The sequence below is a fragment of the Molothrus ater genome, chromosome 2 (genome assembly GCF_012460135.2).
Source record: "Molothrus ater isolate BHLD 08-10-18 breed brown headed cowbird chromosome 2, BPBGC_Mater_1.1, whole genome shotgun sequence".
Lineage (NCBI taxonomy): Eukaryota > Metazoa > Chordata > Aves > Passeriformes > Icteridae > Molothrus > Molothrus ater.
This window is the reverse complement of record NC_050479.2, coordinates 95,410,482-95,428,581: the sequence shown is the minus strand read 5'-3', so window position 1 is coordinate 95,428,581 and position 18,100 is coordinate 95,410,482. Positions and strand designations below refer to the sequence as shown.

General features: G+C 46.5%; 1 protein-coding gene and 9 non-coding genes across 10 annotated transcripts; 5 read left to right on the top strand and 5 right to left on the bottom strand.

Moving 5' to 3' along the window:
• The first annotated feature begins 1,252 nt into the window (after positions 1-1,252).
• Positions 1,253-9,679, top strand: CPOX (coproporphyrinogen oxidase). Its single transcript, XM_036383712.2, has 7 exons — positions 1,253-1,676; positions 1,768-1,911; positions 2,615-2,725; positions 3,123-3,264; positions 5,300-5,518; positions 7,219-7,323; positions 9,149-9,679. Exons 1-7 carry the CDS (start codon positions 1,268-1,270, stop codon positions 9,234-9,236), a joined length of 1,218 nt encoding a protein of 405 aa, XP_036239605.1. The 5' UTR covers positions 1,253-1,267; the 3' UTR covers positions 9,237-9,679.
• Positions 9,680-10,110: 431 nt separating this feature from the next.
• On the bottom strand, positions 10,111-10,182 carry TRNAD-GUC (transfer RNA aspartic acid (anticodon GUC)). Its single transcript has one exon. It is a non-coding gene; the product is annotated as a tRNA-Asp (tRNA).
• Positions 10,183-10,466: 284 nt separating this feature from the next.
• TRNAI-AAU (transfer RNA isoleucine (anticodon AAU)) lies at positions 10,467-10,540 on the bottom strand. Its single transcript has one exon. It is a non-coding gene; the product is annotated as a tRNA-Ile (tRNA).
• Positions 10,541-13,983: 3,443 nt separating this feature from the next.
• TRNAD-GUC (transfer RNA aspartic acid (anticodon GUC)) lies at positions 13,984-14,055 on the top strand. Its single transcript has one exon. It is a non-coding gene; the product is annotated as a tRNA-Asp (tRNA).
• Positions 14,056-14,204: 149 nt separating this feature from the next.
• TRNAH-GUG (transfer RNA histidin (anticodon GUG)) lies at positions 14,205-14,276 on the top strand. The gene has a single exon. It is a non-coding gene; the product is annotated as a tRNA-His (tRNA).
• Positions 14,277-14,536: 260 nt separating this feature from the next.
• Positions 14,537-14,610, bottom strand: TRNAI-AAU (transfer RNA isoleucine (anticodon AAU)). The gene has a single exon. It is a non-coding gene; the product is annotated as a tRNA-Ile (tRNA).
• A 264-nt stretch (positions 14,611-14,874) lies between these two features.
• Positions 14,875-14,956, top strand: TRNAS-AGA (transfer RNA serine (anticodon AGA)). Its single transcript has one exon. It is a non-coding gene; the product is annotated as a tRNA-Ser (tRNA).
• Positions 14,957-15,210: 254 nt separating this feature from the next.
• On the top strand, positions 15,211-15,284 carry TRNAT-AGU (transfer RNA threonine (anticodon AGU)). Its single transcript has one exon. It is a non-coding gene; the product is annotated as a tRNA-Thr (tRNA).
• Positions 15,285-15,846: 562 nt separating this feature from the next.
• On the bottom strand, positions 15,847-15,920 carry TRNAI-AAU (transfer RNA isoleucine (anticodon AAU)). Its single transcript has one exon. It is a non-coding gene; the product is annotated as a tRNA-Ile (tRNA).
• Positions 15,921-16,210: 290 nt separating this feature from the next.
• On the bottom strand, positions 16,211-16,293 carry TRNAL-CAG (transfer RNA leucine (anticodon CAG)). Its single transcript has one exon. It is a non-coding gene; the product is annotated as a tRNA-Leu (tRNA).
• Positions 16,294-18,100: the final 1,807 nt, after the last annotated feature.

Sequence of the window (18,100 nt, the reverse complement as noted above, 5' to 3'; positions counted from 1 at the left end):
CACGTGTGTATAGTTCCTTCACTGTATTAGGAAACAACATGTGCTTCAACTTTAGAAAGAACAAAGGATGTATAAGCATGTGCCCTCTAAGATCCATGGGAAAGAATCCTAATGCACTAAACTGGTGGTCAAACAAACTATTCAGATCTAAAAACTCATTACTATGAGTAGAAAATCAGAAATGCCATACACAGAAGAGCAATTCCACATGGTTCACAAGACAGCTCAGTAAAATACAACTTTACCCCTATTCCAGCAATGCCCAGCTGGCCCTGCACAAGCCATTACTCACAAAATTAATCTGCAGCCCCATGTAGTTGCATCAACAATATCAGGTTATTTGTAAGCAGTATGCAGAGATGTTTTGCAGGCACAAGGACAGCACAGCCCTCTCTCCCAAAGCTGCACCAGGCAAGGTGTGGCACCTGAGTGCTGCATCCATGGATGCTTCTCCCTGTCACAGCACCCTCACACAATGGGCAGCCCAGATCCAGATGGCAGGGTTATGGGATGCTTGCACTCTTTCACAGCAGTCAGTGTGGATGGGCTTTCTTGCACACATGTATGAGCCAGCTGTGTGGCGATGGCATTCTGGCCTGTTTCAGAAATAGCATGACCAGTAGGACTAGGGAAGTGATTCTGTGCTCAGCACTGGTGAGGCCACATCTCAAACACTGTGTCCAGTTCAGGGTTCCTCAGTTCAGGAAGACCATTGAGGTGCTGGAGCAGGTCCAAGGAAGAACAATGAAGCTGGTGAAGGGTCTGGACGACAAATCTTATGAGGAGCAGCTGAGGGAGCTGGGGTTGTTCAGCCTGAAGAAAAGGAGGCTCAGAGGTAATCTTATCACTCTCTACAGCTACCTAATAAGAGGTTGTAGCCAGGTGGCAATCACTCTCTTCCAGGCAACCAGCGACATAGCGGACATAGAGGACATAGCGTTAAGCTGTGCCAAGGGAGGTTTAGGCTAACATTAGGAAGAATTTCTTCACAGAAAGGGTGATTAGACATTGGATTGGAACGCCCAGGGAGGAGGTGGAGTCACTGTCCCTGGAGGTGTTTAAAGAAAGATTGGACGTGCCAGTTAGTGCCCTGTGGTTTAGCTGACAATGGGGTGATAGACGACAGACCGGACTAGATGATCTCAGAGGGATTTTACCTAATCGTTTCCGTGGGCAGACACAAATTCATACCCGGCCCGGCCCCCGCCCCGCCTCGCCCCGGCCCCGCTCCGCTCCTCCCCGCCCCGCCGGCACTGCGGCGCCGGTCATGGCGGCGGCAGTGCGCCTGTTCCGTGGGGCCGCCCGTGGCCCGCCCGCCCTCGCCTTTACCCGGGCACTGGGCTCCGCGCCGCCGGGGCCGGTGAGCCGGGGGGCGCGGCGGGCCGCGCTGGCGGCCGCAGGGACGTTGGGCGGGCTGGGGCTGGCGCTGGCGCTGGGGCTGTGGCGGCGGCAAGCCGCGTTGGCAGCGGCCTGGGAGGACGAGGAGGAGAAGGAACTGCGGCAGCGGTTCATGGCGCCGCCGGTGAGCGGGCTGCGGGAGCTGCGGCGGCGGCGGCGGGAGCTGCGGAGCCGCATGGAGCTGCTCATCATGGAGACGCAGGCGGAGATGTGTCGCGCCCTGGCCGACCTGGACCCCGGCGCCTCCTTCGCTGTTGACAGCTGGGAAAGGAAGGAAGGTACGGGGGAGCCGCGGGGGAGACCGCGGATACCGGCACCACGGGTTTGGTCACCCCTCGGTGACCCTGACCTGGAGCCTGGCGTTGGCAGGCGGAGGCGGCATCAGCTGCGTGCTGCAGGATGGCGAGGTCTTTGAGAAGGCAGGTGTGAACGTGTCCGTCGTGTCCGGGCTCCTGTCCGAGGAGGCAGCACGGCAAATGCGGAGCAGGGGGAAGTCTCTGAAGGCCAAGGACGGTAAGACGTCTATCGCGCAGTTGGGATACGGAACCTGGATGTGTTGACCTGAGTATTCCCGTTCAGGTACTCTGAAAGCAACCTGGCCTTTGAGCAGAACATGAGGAAGGCCAGACCGATGAAAGTTCAAAGGCTTTCATTTGTATCATAGTGATTTCTAATCAGTAAGCTTGACAGGTGGACTTTCATGTCCCTAGAATGCCAGGTATGGGAGTGCTTCTCTCTCTGTCTTGTTGCTATGAGGAATGTATTGTAGGCACAGGTGGCCTCTCAATAATGAGGTTCTAGTGCAACAGTGAAACAGTGCAGGAATTATGTACCAAAAAGGTGGAGGGAGAAAACCAACAACACCTGAAGGCTAAAGGGGACTCAACACACCTTTGTGTAACAAAGGGTAATTGTGAGGACTGGGGGTGGTAGAAAGCCTTAGCAGTGCCTTGTGTTTTAAGTGGTCTTCATCTAGTGGGTTCTCCAAAGTATTGTCACGTTTTAGAACAAATACCAAAGACATCGCTGAGTTAGGTGCACAGAAGTATATGGGTAAGAAGTAACTTGCCCACCGATTAATAATGATGGTGACCCAAATGAGACACTTTCCTTTTGTGGCTTGGAGCCTAAGGGAAAACAGTGATATTCCTTAAATGATAACAAATGAAGTTTATTGAAAAACTGAAGAGCTTTTCCTGTGCATCCTTTTATCCAGGGAAGCTGCCTTTTTGCGCCATGGGTGTGAGCTCTGTTATCCATCCAAAGAATCCTCATGTTCCAACCATGCACTTCAACTACAGATACTTTGAAATTGAAGAAGCAGATGGTAAGGATTATTGTCCAGTGAGGAATGTATGAAATGTCTGACTCTGCCCCAAGGAAGTGTGAATGCATGGCTGGGTAAGAGATCAAGAACCAGTGCGAGTTTGCTCCCAGGTATGTCAAGACTCACCAGCCCATCTTGTGAAATTGCTGTCCTGTAGTCAGGGTCAGTAGTCCAAAATGGTTTTCACTACATTGAAGTTTGTTTCATCTTTTCCTGAAGTCACTGATCATTGCACTACCTTGTAGTCAAATTTTTCACTATTGAAGTTTAGGGACACTGCTGAAAAATGATGTTTTTTTGTATCATAAAAGTAGTTGTTAGTTTTTGGTGAACCACTAGCAACAAGTTGCTGTTCAGAAGTTTAAAAGAAAAATTTTGCTGCTTGCCTCTGCTATAGGAAATAAGCAGTGGTGGTTTGGTGGTGGGACTGACCTCACTCCAACTTACCTGAATGAAGAGGATGCCGTTCATTTTCACAAGACTCTGAAAGAAGCCTGTGACAAGCATGATCTAAAGCTGTATCCCAAGTACAAGAAATGGTACGTGGACGAAGGTGTGCTTGGGGGGAGCAGAAAGCAGGACTGGGTGTTGGCAGTTAAGTGTATGCTAGGAACTGTAGGTTCTGATGCCTTTTGAAATGTATCAGAAAGCCCTAATGAAAATCAGAAGTGTACTGGGACAAAATGTTGTCTAAAGAAATATCTTATTTACAGAATCCTGGATTTTTCAAGTCTGAGGGCTCACAAGTAGGATCGTAAGTCTACAGCCCAAAGAAAAACTAAGCTGATAAAATTCCTTTTAGCCTCTGGTGTTAAACTAGGATAAGACTTCTGCCCCATGAACTTGCACAAATTCTCTTTGCAGTGAACTCGTGGTAAATGTGCATGATTCAGTGTGAGCTCTTGGGCCATCACAGCAGTTTTGAAAATCCCATTTTTGTTTTTCTGCCTTCAGTCTGGCCTTCATAGCCAGGTAATTTCCAGGTATGTCAAGGACATTGTCCTTAATGTAGAAGCTTCGTAATTTGATGAAGCTGTATTTTTTTCTCTGGTGACACATTCACTAGGAGTTCAACAGCACATTTTCTAAGATGCAAGCTTTTAATGTTCTTGAGCTGAGAGATACAAGTGATGGGATCTTCCACTACTAAGTGGGAACTTGCTGTTCTGTGTCTGATAATCCTATCTGCCGCAAGCTGTGTATGCAGGAAGGTGGGGGTACCCTTTTGTAAGCTACTAGGTCTTGTCTGAGGACAGGAGATAAAGTGGGTGTTATAGTTTGGGTGGCAACCACTTAGTAGAGAGACATATTGTAGAGCCTTGAGATTAGAGTCTTGCTGTCTGAGGATTTTTTGCATGGTAGTTTAGAGAATCTACCTTAATGGTCTGGTTCTTTGCTGCTTAAGTAGGTTTGCAATGCCAGCTGCAGGGGGTAGGAGACGTTTTCCCACTTCGCTAAAGAAAAACATTATTACACTTACCACATTGTCTACCTGATCTAGATTTAAGATTTTTGTCAGGCTTATTCTCTTTTATGTTTCTGACTCGGTGTTTTTCCCTAACTCTTCCTGCTATCATAAAATAGAAAACACTGATTATCCTAGTGAATAAAAAAAATAGTGTAGGTTATCTGTTATATCTCTAGGTCTCTCTTGTTATGGCCATGCCACATATAATGCTTGAGAACGATTGTGGATATATGGAAAACTGGTTCTGTATGGAAAACTAGTCCTAATGGAAGGCCAGGTTTTCTTGATGTTGATGGTTCCTGCTTCATACTTTATTTTGCTTTCTCCTCCATGTGAAGACTTGCACGCCCAAGCAAGGAATTATAAGAAAGATGGAGTTAAGTCATTCAAGTTACAGTAATTTCACAACTAAATACTCCCTGTAAATACAAAAGAGATTAATTGCTTTTAGGACAAGCTGTCCTTACTCATTTATAAACTTAAACATGAGTCATGAAAAGCCACTGCTATAATGACTCAGTCTTTCAAGTCTTAACTATTAAAAAGCCTTTTTCCAAGGGAGGGTGCCATGACAGTTGCTTTCTTATCTGGTCTTGGGGCCTTAGGTTACTTTTGTTTTGATGAAGAAAATTCTTTTACTTGGATGGCAAAGAGAATAAATTCTCTTCCAAGTCTGAGTTCATATGAAAGCTGTCCAAATAATTTGAGAACTACATATAATGCTGGGAATGGAATCTATCAAGAGCCCTTTGTTTTGAAAATTTTGAAATCAGATGTCTCTGTTCGGAGTTGGTTGAGGATATGGATTGGATTAACCCACATGGACGCATCTGCCAGGGTGTTCAGGGTGTTTGTGGTGATGTGTAGCTTTACAGAGACCATTTAATCAGAGCTTTTACTGCAAGTGACACAGGAGTGCTTTCCAGGTGATGCTGCACTGTCCTGCCTCTGGGTATCAGGGAAACAGTGGAGCACCCAGCCCTGCAGAAACTGACTTATGGGCAGTATTTCACTGGTTCTGTCCTGTAGCATGCAGCTCTTTAGAGTACTGTTCATGTCTTTGAATACTCTGGACCATATTACTAATCATCTGACGCTGCTTCTAGGTGTGACGACTACTTCTATATCAAGCACCGTGGCGAGCGTAGAGGGATTGGAGGCATATTCTTTGATGATGTGGACTCTCCCTCCAAGGAGGAAGTATTCCAGTTTGTAAAGAGTTGTGCCAAAGCTGTTGTGCCTTGTTACATTCCCATTGTGAAAAAGCACTGCCATGACTCCTTCACACCAGAGGAAAAGCTATGGCAACAGCTTCGGAGAGGACGGTGAGTACTAGAGGAACAAAAGTATACACAGGAGGTGGACTGGGCTGGCAAGAAAAAAATATGAGCTAGTTCTTCACAGTTACAGGTTGTGTGGGCCAAAAAAACGGACCAAGAATTTCAGCATTTTTGTGCATAGAACTAATTCTGAAATCCAATGCTAGATTGCTAAACAGGGTGCAAAGAAGGCATTTCCCACTCTCCCATGTTGCAACACAAGCAAAGCACCACCATTTCTTTTCAACTCCTTCAAAAAGCAAGAGAAGCTTCTGCTGTGTAACAGGCCAAGGGGTGTGGTGTGTGCTTCATGTCCTGAATCCTGCCCTCTCCTGCAGCCCAGAGGTAGTGTATATAGGGCTGCCCTGTCACATGAGGAGCTAAGGGTAAAAGAATGGTGGCTTCCTATTAAGTAATGCAGGAAAACCCCAGAAAGTCAGGAAATAACTGTACTTGAGTGTTTTCAGCTCCTTATATACATCTGATCCATCTGATCTTGGCATTGAAATTCCTGTAAAGGAATTGAGGATACCTGTAAAAGAATACAGAGGGTTGGATTTTTTTATTCTGGCATGGTCCAAGGTTACTGTAAAATACTTAGGAGGATGCTTAATGTCACCAACTGTTAATGCTGCAAAAAGCTTACGTACATTGGTTAATACAGTTGCACTCTGTTCTCCATGTCCTGTGACTGTTTGAGTGTATGGAGAATTGAAACTATACTTTGTGCTTTGTGCTCAACTAGAGTCTTTAGTTTCTGCCTGTTCTGCAGAGAAATGTGAGACTGGCATGGAAAGAGTGTAAGCATTCAAGTTCAGATCACTGGCCTGCAGCTGTTGGTCACTTAAGCAAGCATCCTTAATTTGGTGGGACTGTTCTTGGGAACATTGGACTTTCAGGATCCAGCCTGTGGATGGGATTTAGCAAACCTGCAAAGTTTAAAAGGCGAAATACCTTTTCGAACTTGCAGCCAGAACCAGCTCTTGAGGCCTGTCTATTTCCCTGGGTCTGTTCGCAGGTTATGGGGCTATGTAAAGCTTTCTATTTCTGCACGTGGATAAGAGCTTTTCCCTTCCTGTATCTTTAAGTACAAACACCCTGTACTGGCCCTCAAGATAATCCTTGATGAATTGTCACAGCTCTGTTCCTATGCTGGGAGCAGAAAATGGTCTATTTCATCACTTACAAATCCCAGCCAGCACTCTGAAGCTATCTGACTTTTGCTGTTTCTAGATCTTTCCAGGAACCAGGAAATACTTTTCTGGCCTTGCTGCTTATGTGTCCTTCCGCATGGAGGACTGCACAGTAGAATTTTTTCTCTGGTTATTTTCAGTACCTTTAAGACCTCTCTTTATTGCATCCCCACAAAGAGAAGAACCAAGGTAAATGTAGTGTCAAGCTTGCCAACAGGGCTGAGGCCTGGGAAGAGTACAGTACAGCACAGGAGCCTGCAGACTGCTCTCCTTAGAACAGTTGGTCTGCTCTAGTCTCTTAGCTGAGGTCACTTCTCCCTGTGCTCTGTGGAGTGGCAAGATCACACCTGCATTCCTATGCAGAGGATGCTGCAGAAGAGTTGACAGAACAGTTGACGCCAACTCAGCAGAAAGACAGACTGGTTTTGTTTGACATCTGCCATTTGAAGAAAGCACAACCAACTTCTGCTAATAAACTAGGGATTTTTCTGTTGCATCTCTTCATTCCTGTAGGTATGTAGAGTTCAACTTGGTTTATGACAGAGGTACAAAGTTTGGCCTCCTGACACCAGGATCAAGAATCGAAAGCATTCTTATGTCTCTGCCACTGACTGCAAGGTAAGGGTGTGGTTATGTGGAGTTGCAGCAGACACTGTTCTTAGTAAAATACTTCACAGGATTAAATCAAAGGTCTCTTCTAGTCTCTTAACAGTGACAAGTTCATGCCTGATACAAGAACTGGACAAGTACAGTTCTCTATTCTGCAAATGCAGCTGCTTCTCCGTTGTACTCACCTAGTTGCCAGTAGTATGTGGCATACAGATTTTCTGGCAAAAAAAAATTATAGTTTTTTTGCTTAGTTCCTCTTGATAGATTTATTATTCTCACTCCATGGATTTTTGTTTAGTAGCCCTTAGAGACCCTTTGGCAGTCCTGCCAAATGTGGGGCAGGGAGCTGCACAGTTTAACTAAGCGTGTGTTATATGAGAAAGTACCTTTTTGTTTTCTACTTGGACCTGATGACTTCATCTGACTTCTCACTGAGTAACATGATTTTCTTCTGTTCATTTTCTCCATAACAGTTTTTATTTTACAAGGCTTCTGGGGGTTTTTCATTGTTTGTTTTCCAGGCTGACAGTTTGTTTTCCTGCTCTTTTTAGTTTTTTGTACAGTTGATGTTTCATACTTTTGCCACTTTTGCTAGGCTTAAGTTTTCTGTGCCGTTTCTGAATGGGGATAAGGAACAGACAATGTAAGCTACATATCTGGATACAAGATGCAGGTGTGCTCCTGACTTATAGTGGCATAGCAATATTTTAATTCATTATTCTTTCCACAATCCTAATATTCTGTTTGTTGGTTTTGACTGCTGTTCAGCATTGAGGTGGCTTTTTTATAGAACTGTTACAATGCCAAAGTTTTTTCTGGGCAATAAAATTTAACCCAATCTGTGTGCAACTTTCTTCTGTGTCCATCACATCAATCAACAGTAAATTTCACCTGCCATTTTATTACTCAGTTGCTTGGCTAAATACTGTTTTTAACTGTCCTTTTAGGTTTTAACCCATCTTGCTTATGCTTGTCATACCAGCAAATTTGGCCATTTACTATTTATTCCTGTTGCTTTTGGGTATCCTATTATGAATTCCATAAAACTCACTAGTGAACCTCCCTCTGCTAGGAAAACTGCCTGCTGCCTTGTAATAGTGAAGGCAGTGCTGTTCTTACCATATATTTTTATCCCACTGACACCACCTGATGTGTCCCTGACCTGGTGGTGTAGCATGTTCTATGTTGTGACATTATTACGGTGATTCTTTTTTTTCATCAGTGTAAGTAGCTCACTTCACAGCATGAAGGGGTCATTCCTTGGGGGGCAAAATGGAAGGAGGATGTACCCATCTCTCTGTGACTGCTGACACTTTCCTGTCTCTGTTGTGTCTCTTTCAATTGCTTTTTCAATGAAAAAAGGGATCTTTCACCACTTTTGTTCTTAAAACCATGATTCAACAAAGACTCGTAGAGCTTCCAGTCGAGATTCTGGAAAAAGGTTGTGTCACTGTCAGAATTCCGTGGGTTCTTGTTTTTGTTCATCTTCCTTGTGATACTAGTGTGTCACAAGAGACTGTTACAAGATTTTTGCAAATAAACCTGCATGCCTTATGGGACATAAGGTACTGCTCTTTCCTTTTTCCTTGTCCTTCCAGATTTTTCAAAAGTTGGTAAAAAGATGAAGCTAACATTTCTCCCATCTACCCTGGTGACATTATTTGTTTTTACTGAACTTGTGATTTGTAACCATATCTGTCATCTCAGCCAAGAGTATCAACTGTGTATGTAGCTTTGCATCCTTAGAAAAGGCAACTCCAGTCCAAACGCCGCCTGGTGCAGGAGAAGTGGCTGCCAGCTGGGCTATTTGAGTGAGTTTCCCTTCTCCTTGCAGGTGGGAGTACATGCACAACCCACCAGAGAGCTCGAAAGAAGCAGAAATTCTGGAGGTTCTGCGAAATCCCAAAGACTGGGTGCACTGACACGGATCATGAACAGGATTGATTGCTTCCACTGAGCCATTCTGAGAGAACAGGAATGCCTGCAAACCAGCCCATTCAAACTGCTGTTGCATGGTGTTTAAGTGTGTCTATTTATACTCTTACCTCGTGCCTTAATTATGCTGTAGACTTGTTAAAACTTGCAAGTGTGTGAACTCATTCTTTTAGATTGATGGGCTAACGTTTTCATCCCTTGTTGCCGTTGCCTTGTGAAGGACTGGTGAACACCTCACAGGGCTACTCCGCATGCTTTAGATGACTGCAAAATGGCAAACCACTGTGGTGTCTTTGGGAAATGAAAGGACTATCTGTGCCTAAATAGCACTGCTTGCCTTTATAAAATGTTGGTATGCTTAAAAACATTTTTTTAAAGAACAAAGGGAATATTTGGTATTACATTAAACCTTACACTGTGCTTTCAGGAAGCTGTGGAGAAGGTAGTACTTCATCCTATGTTTTTTGATGATATCTTGTTGATTGTAGAGGGGGGAAATGGTTTAAGATGTGCTGCAGGAGCATAATTTGGCTGAAGTGGGCTGAGGTCTCAGTGTTTCCTCATGAGAACGGAAGGATGGCTGTCCGTTTGAGAAAATCAGCACTGAGCACCTGTGCTGCAGATCACACAGCAGAACAATGCTGCTCGAGCCAGTTCCATTGCCAGGGAGATTGACGGTGGAACAGGACGCTGTTGGATGTTGCCCTAAGGCATATCCACCTCTGCCTTCGCGCTCCTTCTAGCTTTGGACTGATTGTCTTGGTTCCCAGCTCGAACTTGGCTGAGGGGCTGGAAGGGGAAAAGCAAGTGGGGGTCGGGTTTTCTTTCCCCCCAATCGAGGAAAAAAGGGAACGGGCCTTTCTCCCCGTCGGGGAATCGAACCCCGGTCTCCCGCGTGACAGGCGGGGATACTCACCACTATACTAACGAGGAGTTTGACGGCGGGTAGTTGTCTCCCCGCCAGCAGGCAGTAGCACCTCACCTACCGTGGGTTTCTCGTGTACAGGTGACGCCTGGCTTGGCCCCAGGGGCGGGGCAGGGTGGAGAGAGACGGCGGCCCGCCTGGCACTCACTGTCCCCCCATGATCACCCAAGTCCACCTTCCTCTTGGGAGGTACCGCGTTCGTTTCCGTGTTACCCCTCCGCCCCTAAAACAAAATGAAGTAATCCTCTGCTAAGTCAGAGATCTCCTGTCCAAGGGAAAAAAAAATAGACATTGGCCCGTACGGGGATCGAACCCGCGACCTTGGCGTTATTAGCACCACGCTCTAACCAGCTGAGCTAACCGGCCACTCTTTTAAGAGGGTTTGAGGAAGAAGACCCGAGGCCTTCCGATAGACGTGCTGTGGTTGCAGCCACTGCTAAGCGCCGCTCTACAGCCATCGCTCTTCCTAGACACCGCCTCGGCGAGTTGTTCCATGGAGCCATGGTAGAGCAGCAAGGGGACCAATCGGGGTGACAAGCATTCCTAAAAAATTGAGACTTTCACACCTTTCGTTTTTCTCTGCCTGCTCCCTCCTCCGGTGCGCGGGGGGCAATTACGGGCGGCACGGAGCGGCTCGGCAAGGCTGCACCCCGCACACGGACGCGCACCTCCCGGCGGAGCAGCAGCACCACCGCAGCGAACCGCCACGCTTTGTAGGAACCATTCCCGACCATTCCCTCTCTCCCTCCTTTTGGCCACGCTGCGGACGAGGATGCGATGGAAAGAGTGATGGGTCCATTCCCCCTGTGAAGGGTCACTTGTGAAATCAAGGCATTGATTAGAAAAATGCAGAAAATATTTCAGAATTAAATACCTCTAAGTCAGTGAAAAAGTTGTAGAGGAAGAGGACATAATTAAATTCCCAGCCCTTCCCTTCACAAACCGTCAGTATGAGTGCTAAATTGAGCTCTTCTCCTTTGGTTCATTTGCTGCTAACACGACCTATCATTAAATACATCAATAAAAAACATACTAGGAAGCCAAATATAAGGTAATATCTGCTTAGAGAAGCATATATCAAGTTATCATGACAATACAAGAGCTTCCTCAAATCCTGGGCAATATTTAAGAGAGATGTTCCCACACGCTGCAGAAAAAGACCCCAAAGCAGCGACTATAACAATGACCAATACATCGTGTGAGGAGATGGTCACAGATCAGTGTAAGAAAATATGGAGTGAGGAAGGAAAAAGACAGGAGACATCTGATTGACAAAAGGGCAGAAAACTACAGATATACATGAAGAAGAAAGAAGCAGAAAGACCCACAATAAGGGGGCTTTTTAGAATGAAGAGGCATCATTTACCAGTGACATGCTGGGCCTTAAAAAATAAGTGGGTAGTCTACAAAGAAAAAATTATTTGATTAGCTGTAGAACTGGAAGAATCTGCAAAAAGTTATATACCTAAGAACACAACCCTGATGTGGTCTAAATTCAACAGGTGCTATTTTTCTTTCCTTATGCAGCAGCATTCAATCACTAATACTGTGGGATTCCAAGAGTATAGGTTTTCCTCCATCAGAAACCACAGTCCTCAGAAGCTGATCAAAAAATTTTAGGAAACAGCACTGAAGCAGTAGAATCACTCCAGAGGCAAGATGAAGACTGCCTGTTGTAAGCAGAATATGGATTTTAAACTGTGTCTCAAGCTTTCTCAAAAACACGCTTCTAATGGATTTTGTTAGATTTTCAAGCTCAAGAAGCATCACGACAAAGACAACAGTCAGAGAAGAGAGAAGCTGTACGGTTTCTGCTGTTGTGAGTAGACCTCATGTCACTGTAAAATAATTTCAAAGCTACTGGGACAAGACCTTTCCAGAGCAGATTGCTCAGTAAAGAAAGAACAACTGCGAATTTGTGTGCCAGGAGCCAGAAGATACAATGCAACTGCAATGAAATGTGGTGTCTTTCTGCAAGAGAAGGGATTGCAGCCCTAACTCATATTATAACCAACATTGATCCTTTTCTATTAGGTTATCTCTAATTTATTGACCACTCATTCCTTTAAAATACCATTTTCTAAGAAAATTTTTATATAAGTATTTCACTATTTTAAAAATGCAAGAAGCACAGTTTGTTTTGCTCCTATTGTGTCATTAGAGTTCAAAATACATTTCCAAATACATTTCCCAGTCTTTCAGGATAAGAAGAATGCCTAAGGAGAGGTTAACATTATTTTTTCTTTCAAAAGTAAGAAATAAGTAATTGTCTTGTCTACTGTTGAATCCTGAATGTGCAGGTGAAAGATGGTAAATCTTTGATGACAGATGTTTGTCAAAATGCAATACTTAGAACTACGTGTTTGAAACGCCTGTTTCCTTTTCCCTTCCCCAAGGAGTCAGATTTAATAAATTTAATACTTTCAATAACTATTCCAAGAAAACCACTTAAGATGAACTAGTCCAGGAATGAGGAAGTAAAGGATGACATTTACTTTCCCCCTCTTAATTATGGTACATTGCAGGTAAGTGATCATGTTCATAAAACTAATTTTTGAACTTCAGTTTAGCCAAGAACTCTTCTACCATATAATGGTTTTCATTAGACTTCTAATTAATTGTTTTTAATAAATCATAAGCAGTGTGTACTACTCATAAATATTGTGATTTTCCACTTTAACCAGCAAGCAGCTGTTTTTTTACAGCTGTTTTTTTACAGCTGTTTTTTAACTGCTATCGTTAAAATAGATTGGGAAATTCACTGAAACTTTAAAAGTTTTGCTAAACTAACCCTGATGAGCTTCAGTGAACAAAGCCTGGGGGACAGAGGTATTGCTACACCTGGAATGCAGAATTTATAGCCTTCTAGGACATGTTGCAGGAACCAGAAGTTAAAGAAGACACTAAGAAAGACAATCCAGCATGTGTGCAGGAAATGCCTTATCAGGGAAAAAGATAGTAAGAAGACTGAAAATGTGCATAATGAGAAATCAATAACCAATAGGACATAGAATACTGTTTAATGAAAATAATTATATAGTTTATAACCAGTGGACATTAATTTCTTCGTTTGATAAAAATGCATAAATAAGTGAAAAGTTTTGAAAGTGGCCCTGCATCTAGGCAGACCCATATCCATGCATGGCACACTGTGAATAAAGCAAGGCCTACTTTCTAATACTAAAACATAGTGTTTGATTTATCCCGACGCTTTCGGCGACAGGTGGAGCAAAAAGACACATGTGCATGGCAGAAACTGGTTACAAATGTGGCTTTAAAACGGCAGCTTCTGATGACAGCTTTCTGCAGGTTCCTGATTCCCCCCCAGACTGTGTAACGCTACAGGAAATGATACTTTTAACTTGTCATTCCTCCCACCCCCCTTTTTTTTGTTACTGAAATCAATGACACAGTGCCAACTTCGCCGCCTTTTCAGCAAGGAAAACCCAACCACCCTTGGGAGACTATCTGAAAGTTCTGAATGTAAACCACCCAGCAAACCACGCCTCTCATGATGGCAGGCAACAGGCTGATGGATTTGGGGTCACGGGGTGGATTTCCCTGTCAGCCATACCCTTCAAATCCGCTCCGTGAGGCGGGACTCGCCGTAAACCTCGAGTTCAAGCTTAGAGCAAGGCAAACGCAGGAAATCGCGGGCCGCAGGTAGTTACGAAAGCCTCGGTAGGGTCTCCCTCGGAGCTCACTCGGGCACCGCAGCGCCGACGACTTCCTGAAGCCCCCGAATGGCCACCATTGCCCGTCAGGCAGTTCCCCCGTTAGGACTGGGATCGGTGGGCCCTCTAGTGCGTTCCTCGTTAGTATAGTGGTGAGTATCCCCGCCTGTCACGCGGGAGACCGGGGTTCGATTCCCCGACGGGGAGACGACTCCAGCCGTTTTGCTGTGCGCTATCGGCGCTTTACTTTTTGCCGGTGAGATTCCCATCCACATCCTCTTACTACCAGGAACATGGCTGTGGGAGTGCGGCACATACTAGCTAACAGCCGCGGCGGCGGCGCCGGGCGACGGGTGGCCGTGATCGTATAGTGGTCAGTACTCTGCGTTGTGGTCGCAGCAACCTCGGTTCGAATCCGAGTCGCGGCACGCATGTGGGCTTCTTTTTCTTCTCTTTCTCTTCTCTTCCTGCCGCCGTCGTTGTCTGAGAACGCCTTAGCTGGGACGGGCAAGGTGACTTCCGTCCTCCCGACTGCGGGATGGGTACGCCCGGGTCCCGTCCCTGGGCGGGAGTGGTTTGATACCGAGAACGCTAAAACGGCAAGAAAAAAAAAAGGCTTAAAAAACCTCACACCCAAACTCCAAACCGCAAATAACCAAGAAAACCCCCACCCAACCAAAGAGCCTAATGGCCCATACGGGGATCGAGCCCGCGACCTTGGCGTTATTAGCACCACGCTCTACCCAGCTGAGCTAACCGGCCTGTTGACTCTGACCTCTCACGTGCTCAATTGATACCCTATCAGCTGCCTCGGCCAGCCCCCCCCCCCCCCCCCCCCCCCCCCCTTTCCTCCCCGCTCGCGGGGCCTGGGCGGTCGCTCCGAGACCCGCGGACAAATCCCGGCGACCCTCGGCAGTGGGCGGCACGGAGTCGGGAACGTGCCAGAGAGAAACGGTGGAAAAAGTGAAGGGGCAGATCCGCCGCTCAAACGGAGAAATGCGGAAAACCGAAACAAACGCGCATCTTGTAGTCGTGGCCGAGTGGTTAAGGCGATGGACTAGAAATCCATTGGGGTCTCCCCGCGCAGGTTCGAATCCTGCCGACTACGAAGCGCTTATTTTCATTCCTCATGAATGTTCATATCTGTCCGGTGTCCCAAATCCACTCGCTGTTTGCCTTTTTTTTTTTTTTTGGACACGATAAACATTTTCACCAGCAAGAAATAAACAAAACGAGGGAATTCGGAACCACTCCCTGAGAGCTCCAGCTCGGAGCAGGAACCCTCCAGCAGGGAGAAGATGCCCCCAGGAACGTCCCCCGCCCTTTAGGGAGGGGCGAGGCGGGGCAGCCTGCGGCCCGCCCGGCGCCGTGGCTTAGCTGGTTAAAGCGCCTGTCTAGTAAACAGGAGATCCTGGGTTCGAGTCCCAGCGGTGCCTGGGTTTTCCCCGGCGTTCCTTGCAGGTTTATTTTGGGGGAGCCGCCTCTGTCCCCTGGCCGGCTGTCTTCCCACTTACCCGTGCTCGCAGCAGCCCAGCGTGGCTCGAGTTGCTCGTGTCGGCCCTCTAGCGGGATAAGTTGGGCAGGGCGCCGATCGTTTTTATCACTTCCATCGCAGAGATGGAGGGGTCCCCCTGTACCCAGGTGCCGCCCCCTAGCGCAGACGGGGGGCTCGGCCCGTGTCGTTTCCTACAGGAAATCGGGCTACGCCCTCCTGCGGGGACCGCCCGTGAGAAGTCAGCCCTGGACAACGCCTTTCCTTCAGCCCCTCCCTTTATTACGTCCGGCTGGATACTGCCCTCCATAAGCATCAGCCCCGGCCAATCAAATCGGAACCTCCGCGGCGGCAGCTTTTACCCGGCTCTGCAGACGATCACGGCCGGGTTGGGGCACTTCCAAAAGAGGGGACTTCTCTCCTGCTTCTGCTGATCGGCCCAAGGAGTGCGGGGAGAAGCCGCACCAGCTGCCCCTAACACGGGAGGCAAGGTCAAAAGGAGAGAATGGCCCGTACGGGGATCGAACCCGCGACCTTGGCGTTATTAGCACCACGCTCTAACCAACTGAGCTAACCGGCCCACTAACGACTGTTTTAATCAGCATTCCACATATCGGACTGCAGCCAAGGTGATGCTAACTACAACCCGCGCGGTCGCCGTGACGCCTGGAGCGACTGAGCCAATCCGTGACGGAATCGCCTACACCGAACGGAGGGGCAAATGCGTGGCACCACGCATGCCTCCGGCGCACTTACTTCCTCCGCTCGCCCACCCGTGGCTGCGCAGGGATGGCGCCCCGTCCACCCACCCGCGTTTGGCGGGACCACGCATCAAAACAGCATCCCACGGGGCACCAACAGAAAAGGGAATGTCAGGAGTGGGATTCGAACCCACGCCTCCAGGGGAGACTGCGACCTGAACGCAGCGCCTTAGACCGCTCGGCCATCCTGACCACTACAAAAAGGTCCTGGCCATCCGACTTCACTTGTGGTGCCCCCCCCCGCCAACTACATATAAAATAAATGGGCGTCGTTTATGGCACCTGAACAGACGGGGCAGCGGCAGAGCCATGTCAGGGTGGCACAGCAGCCCGGCTGCCCCTTGCAGCCTCCAGGCATTGTATAAGCGCCCCCGACAGACCAGCCTGAAACACCACTCAGCAGCAGGAACCACAGTTCTGTCACCACCTCAGTGACCACAGGTGAAGGGAGTTCTCAGCCCTCAACAAGAGACCAAGGATTTTTGGGTTACAACGACCTGCTTAGATTAGAGCAGTCCAGAGACCTGCATTAACATTAGAAAAACAGTTTTGCTCTGATCTGTAGATAACTGTGCAAACCGAAGTCACTTATTTATTAGTACTTTAAAATAATTTTACTTTGAATACCAAAACCACACATTCACATCACTTTGTGTTATAAGTTGCAGTGAGGAACCAACCACCGACAAGTGAATCCAAATAAAATGTAATTTATTAATTGATAGAGCAAGTGATAATAGGCAAATTACAGCGCTGGGTGCAGCCAACAAAAGGCTTGCACTCACCCGGGAGTGCTGGGTGTAGCCGGGGAGTCACCACTCCACCATTGGCCCACGCCACTTGGCAGTTCAGTCCTCCTTTTTATCTGTTGTTGTTGGGTGGCCTTCCGGTGTTCTCTGCATCTGTGCCGATAGTTACTAGGGGGTCTTATTCTGCCTTCTGGTGGTCGTCTGGACGAAGGCTCCCGTCCTCTTCCTTGAGGTCTTACAATAGCCTTTACCATATATAGGCACATAGCTACATATAGTTACACATTTGCTTAGTTAGTCTTTCAAAATATTAGCTTCTGACAGTTTGCAGTTTAAGCCTTATGACAGTTATTTTGCAATATATTAGCCCGTTATATTCATCTTGCAACATATTAGCTGGTTACATCTATCCTTGCAGGTTTTTTTCTATTATTGGCTTTTCCCCCTCTTATAGTCTTTTTAGCAACTTGATGAACAAACTAAGACATTAACTCATTACACTTTGCAGCAGAAATTTGCCAGTTCATGAAATGGCAGCTAAAGGTAGATGCTAGGCCTTCAACTTCAGAATGTCCTCAAAACTAATAGTCACAAAAAAATCCCCACAACAATTAGAAACTCAGGTTCCGTTTCATAGAAACATAAAAGAAATCTAGGTCCCTGCTTCAGTAAATATTTTCAGCAGGGTAGAAAACGTCCTCCTCAAGAACAAAGGAGAAAGTGAAGTATTTGTATTGGTGGAACAGCAGGCCAAAGGCCTTACACACTGAACCCTGACTTGAGCCAACAGAAGCTGTGAGAAAGCTGACAGCTATTTGTGAGAACAGAGTCCTGCAGCAGTGGAAAACAACCTACTTTCCTGCTTTGTTTCCTGAGAAAAAACTCTAGGATTGTGAAAAACACTAGCCACCTGTACGAACTGTTTTTGCAACCCTTAGGTAGAAAAATGAAACTATGTCACAAACAACTCTTTCTGCATGTACACACCAGGGGACTGAGTGACCAATCAATACGGGGTAACAACATGTTACTGCCCAATCAGGGATAGACAAAGGTGTTCTTTAAAACTCTATATAAAGAGACACAGGAATAAACCGACACCTTCTTTTGCTCCATTAAAAGTGTATCCCATGCCTTTCTTTAATGAGCTTAACAGCGATAGTATTCTTCTAAGTCCTTCCTTAATTTTGTTACTTAAAACTCTAAAATGCATATAGTCTTACAGAATCATGCTCAATTTTTTTCTCTTT